The sequence below is a fragment of the Pterocles gutturalis genome, unplaced genomic scaffold (assembly GCF_000699245.1).
Source record: "Pterocles gutturalis isolate BGI_N339 unplaced genomic scaffold, ASM69924v1 scaffold52918, whole genome shotgun sequence".
Taxonomy (NCBI): domain Eukaryota; kingdom Metazoa; phylum Chordata; class Aves; order Pterocliformes; family Pteroclidae; genus Pterocles; species Pterocles gutturalis.
Window position 1 is genome coordinate 1 of NW_010127657.1, and position 4,588 is coordinate 4,588.

The following is a 4,588-nucleotide window of genomic DNA, read 5'->3' on the forward strand; positions in this document are numbered from 1 at the left end:
GAGGCTGTTCCTCCGTGCAGGGGCTGCCCCAGCAGCATACCTGCTGATGGGACTGGGCACAGGGAGAGGCACTGTAGGGAGGAGCAGTGCTTGGAGGAGCCTTGAAAATGAAACCTTTTGGGGGGTGCCCTGGGTGATTTCCAGGCCTTCTCACACCTGTGATAAGTTGCAATTGCTTCTGCTGCAGGGAAAGCCCCCAACTTCAAAGGACCTTGCCTGGATAGTTGTTGACGCTCCTGGAGCCCTCTGGGCACAGACTCCTTGTGGGAAACACCCTCCTCACAGTGTGATATATATTTTTTTTTTCTCTTATTTCAAGAAGAGGTTTACCATCAAGCCCAGCTTGCAGCCTTACTGGTGGCATGCCGCCTCTGGTCCCCAATCCAAGATGCGTTGGAGGTGCTGGGTTTCCAAGTGACCTTGAACCCCTTCCAGCCCTGCAGAGGGTGGCTGGAAGCTCTGGCCAAGGAGCCACCTTTCCTGGGTGTCCCCTTCCAGCACCCGGGCAGGGTGGCAGCAGAAGGGATGAGCAGGTACTAAATAAAGTTTAGGAAGATAGTTGTTGAGGGCTATACAGTGGGGTAGAAACAGAGCGGCCCCTGGTCTGCCAGAGGCAGGGCTGGGAATGGGGAGAGCAAGCTGGGGGCTGTCTTCTCTGTGGCTCTCCCAGAGAAGGGGAAACCTGCTCAGCTGCTCGCTTTCTCTTTTTTTTTTTTCTTCTCTCCTTTCTTTCTTCTTTTTCCTTCCCCTCCCATTTTTGAAACAGATCGAATTGACTATTGAATGGGAGCTAAACCTGGGCAGAGCATGACCTGGCATCGTCCCAGGGATGCCCTCGCTGCATCCCTTCTCTTGGCCAGACCCGAGCTCTGCCGTAACGCATCCTCTCCCTTTCTCTCCCTCTCCTGGCCTGCAGGATTCCTACAGAAAGCAAGTCGTCATCGACGGAGAGACCTGCTTGTTAGACATCTTGGATACGGCAGGGCAAGAGGAGTACAGTGCCATGAGAGACCAGTACATGAGAACGGGGGAAGGATTCCTCTGCGTCTTTGCCATCAACAACACCAAGTCCTTTGAAGATATTCACCAGTACAGGTCGGTGTCCTGGAAAAGGCCCCTTCCCTCTTGTCCGGTGCAAAGGGGCGGCCCTGCCGCTGCACCCTCCTGCCCTCCCTTTTAGCCCAGGCCCTGCGGTGGAAGCACTGGCTGCCAGCAAAGACAATTAGCTCAAGTGGCCATTCCCCAGGGAAGAGACGGAGCAGACGGCTAATGTCAGTGACTCCAATAAAACCCAGCCGAAGGGATTGCTTGTGGCCTTTGGGGACTCGGTAATGTAATGTTTAAGTGTTTATGGTGACTAAAGAGAGAGCTGATCCTCTGTGACCCTCTGCCTTCCCTCCCTAATGAATGGAACGGCTTTGTTGGTGTAATCAATCTCAGCGACTTCTGCTGGGCCTGGAGCTGGGAGAGGAGGCTGGGAAGGGCGGGGAGGGCTGCTTCCCCCACGGTCTGCTGGCCGCAGCTGCGGGGAGAGGCAGTCCTGGCCCCTTGCAACTCGGTCTCAACCAGGGCAAAGACAGAGCAGGAGGAGAGGCAGAGCCCCGGCAAGGCGACTTGCCCAGGAGGATGTACTGGGGGGGCAGTGGCAGAGCAGGGACCCCATCCTGGCGTGGTCCTGCTTTGGCTGCACCACCATTACCCATCCTGCTTGTCCCCCCACTGCCATCACCCCTGCAGAGCTGGAGAGCCAAGGAGATGATCTAAATGTAGCGAGAGCCTTCCCTCGTTACCCTAATGCTAACTTAGGGAGGGATCTCTCTGCTTTGTGCCTTTTCTTGAGGCTTGGTTGTGATGGGAGCCACTCGCAGAGGATGCAGGAGGGGGCTCTGCCTGTCCCCACTCTATCTGCTGCCCACCACGGGACCATGTACCCTCATCACAGACCCGGGTCCCAGACAATCCCGTAGCTCTGAGCACAGAGCTCCGTAGTCAGAGGCATTGCTCCGAGCTCTAGAGATGTCCCAGCCATCGGTTAGCAGGCGTGTTCAGCGTAATAGTGGCATGGTTGGGCTGATTTGGCTTGGCTCTGCCTGTCCCCACTCTATCTGCTGCCCACCACGGGACCATGTACCCTCATCACAGACCCGGGTCCCAGACAATCCCGTAGCTCTGAGCACAGAGCTCCGTAGTCAGAGGCATTGCTCCGAGCTCTAGAGATGTCCCAGCCATCGGTTAGCAGGCGTGTTCAGCGTAATAGTGGCATGGTTGGGCTGATTTGGCTTGTGTTAGCTGAACTGCAGGACAAAGGACGGGATTTTCATAAAGCACCTGAGGGATTCAGCAGCATTCATCCCTGTGCTGGGGCTGGGTCCTGTGAATCACTCGCAGGATGGCTTGATTTTCAATCAGGATGTAAATCACCAGCTTTCATCTCGTTTCGCCTGTGCGCTTTGTGTTTGCACTTTTAAAAGAATATTCCCCAGAGAAAGCTGCTCTCCCGGGTTAGTAACCATTAGGAGGTATCTCTTTTCAGCTAAGTGTGGCCCATGCACTAAATTCAGTTCTTGCATTTGCTGCTCAGGATGTTACATGGAACGTTTAAGTGGCTTTACGGCATATCATACCAGTCAGACCTTTCTATGTTCTACTACATTAAAAAAAGATGATTGATGTTTTTGTGGGTGATACATGTCCAGCTGCTTTTGGATGGAAATTTGAATTCAATTAACATGCAGAAATCAGCATTTTCAATAATGCTTTTTTTTTTTAGTTAAATAAAACCATGTTAAATGTTCTGGATGTGTGAGCAAGTTTAAAAAAAAAAAAAGCTGGTTTGCATCTGAAGTTAAATGATTTATTAAGCAAAGGAAGTTGTTATCTATTGGGAGGGAATTTAATGGATTGTTTGTGGTCATAATGGCCTTTAAGATTTTTTAGCAGTAGATCTCATCCTCGCCCACCTAGTTTTAAATCGGAGGCTGGAATGAAGAAGCAAGCATTCCAGCTTTTTTGCTTCCCAGTTGGTTTATAAACTTTGAGTGACCTGAACTAAACTGAAGGAAGCAAATACTGCCTCTGCATCTGCAGAAAAGGTTATGGCTGCCAAAAGCTGGTGGATAAGCTCAGCAAATTCTGGTTGCAGGTGATTTTTTTTTTTTTTTTAATCCCCATTCAGGGGGATTGCATCATCTAAAATGTTGGAAATAACACAGGTAACTGCTTGAGTATTTGTTTTTATTTAGCTTAAACTATCTTAAGCTCATGCCTTAATACAGGTTGTCCTAATTTCAAGTTGTATTTTGTAAACATGTAAAGAGCAGAAGTATGTTTAGGTTTTGTTTCCAAAAGTGCCCTAGCTGTTTTGCTGTTCACTCACATGCCGTGGTCATTTACATTCTCGTGAATGCCCAGCACAAGGCAGTTGGCAGGAACGAAGTGTAGCTGTTAATTCCTGACAAAGAAGCTGGTGGGGAGTGTCCTGGAGCTGCCCCTGAAGCCTTTTCTCCCTTCACTTTGGCACCTCTTACTCTTGCAGGGAGCAGATCAAGAGGGTGAAAGACTCAGATGATGTTCCCATGGTGCTGGTGGGAAATAAATGTGACCTACCAGCACGGACAGTGGAGACCCGGCAAGCGCAGGACCTGGCCCGGAGCTACGGGATCCCCTACATAGAAACATCTGCCAAAACCAGACAGGTAGGAGGAGGGTTTTCAACAAAATCTTCTTTTTCTTCTCTTTTCTGCAGTGCTGGACTGGAGAGGCAGGAACAAGCAGACACCACCTCACAGACAGATGGGTGCAGGGACCGGGGTTATTTGCTTCCTCAAGGCTAAGTGCTCCATCAGGACATTCCCTCCCAGAGCACTAAGATGGAAATGGAGCCGGTGATACCTTCAGTAGTCTAGTGGTGGCTTTTCTCCTGGGTGGTAGACCTCATCCAGGCTGCTGAAAGCTAATGAATCTCAAGGACTCAAGAGCTCCTTGGCCTCATGGTTGCTCATTCCATCTCACTCTCTGTTTGGGGCCACACTAAGATCCCCGTTGGTCTTCCCAGCTTGGTTTTGTGCCTTTAACTCTGCAGTCTGCGCTGCTGGAAGGCAGCACTAGGGACACCTACGTGGGGAGCAGAGCCCTCTCTTCTCTCTGCTGTCCCCTCTTGACATGAGCAGCTGCTTCAAGTGATGCTTTTCTTCCAGGGCGTTGAAGATGCCTTCTACACCTTGGTGCGGGAGATCCGTCAGCACAAGCTGCGCAAGCTGAATCCCCCCGATGAGAGCGGCCCAGGCTGCATGAACTGTAAATGTGTGATATCGTGACTACGGTGAGTTTTGGAAGCAGGAGATGGGGTGCAGTGGGATTGTGCTGGAAGCAGGAGACGGACTGAAACAGGGCAGAAGGTGACTGCAGATGCACTCGTCTGCAAACAAATGCAGCAGAAACAATTTCAGCAATGGGTATTTTTTCCTGAAACACCTTTTTGACTGAAATAGCATTTTCCTGTCGAAACACAGGTAAGTCAAAATTCCCACTTTCCTGAGAAAGTGCATAGGGGGTAAGAGTTGTTTATTTTCCCGTCCTCGTTTTGTGG

At 50.7% G+C, this 4,588-nt stretch overlaps 1 protein-coding gene across 1 annotated transcript; it reads left to right on the top strand.

Moving 5' to 3' along the window:
- The first annotated feature begins 829 nt into the window (after positions 1–829).
- LOC104459366 (GTPase HRas-like) lies at positions 830–4,324 on the top strand. Its single transcript, XM_010079323.1, has 3 exons — positions 830–1,095; positions 3,536–3,695; positions 4,197–4,324. The coding sequence occupies exons 1-3, from the start codon at positions 830–832 to the stop codon at positions 4,314–4,316; spliced, it is 546 nt and encodes a 181-aa protein (XP_010077625.1). The 3' UTR covers positions 4,317–4,324.
- The last annotated feature ends 264 nt before the right edge of the window (positions 4,325–4,588 follow it).

Bases quoted from the DNA above. Each gene is read 5' to 3' on its own strand.
- LOC104459366 (XM_010079323.1), top strand. From the start codon at position 830: ATGCCCTCGCTGCATCCCTTCTCTTGGCCAGACCCGAGCTCTGCCGTA. The intron at 1,096-3,535 runs GTCGGTGTCCTG...TTACTCTTGCAG, and splicing joins GAAGATATTCACCAGTACAG to GGAGCAGATCAAGAGGGTGA. The intron at 3,696-4,196 runs GTAGGAGGAGGG...CTTTTCTTCCAG, and splicing joins CATCTGCCAAAACCAGACAG to GGCGTTGAAGATGCCTTCTA.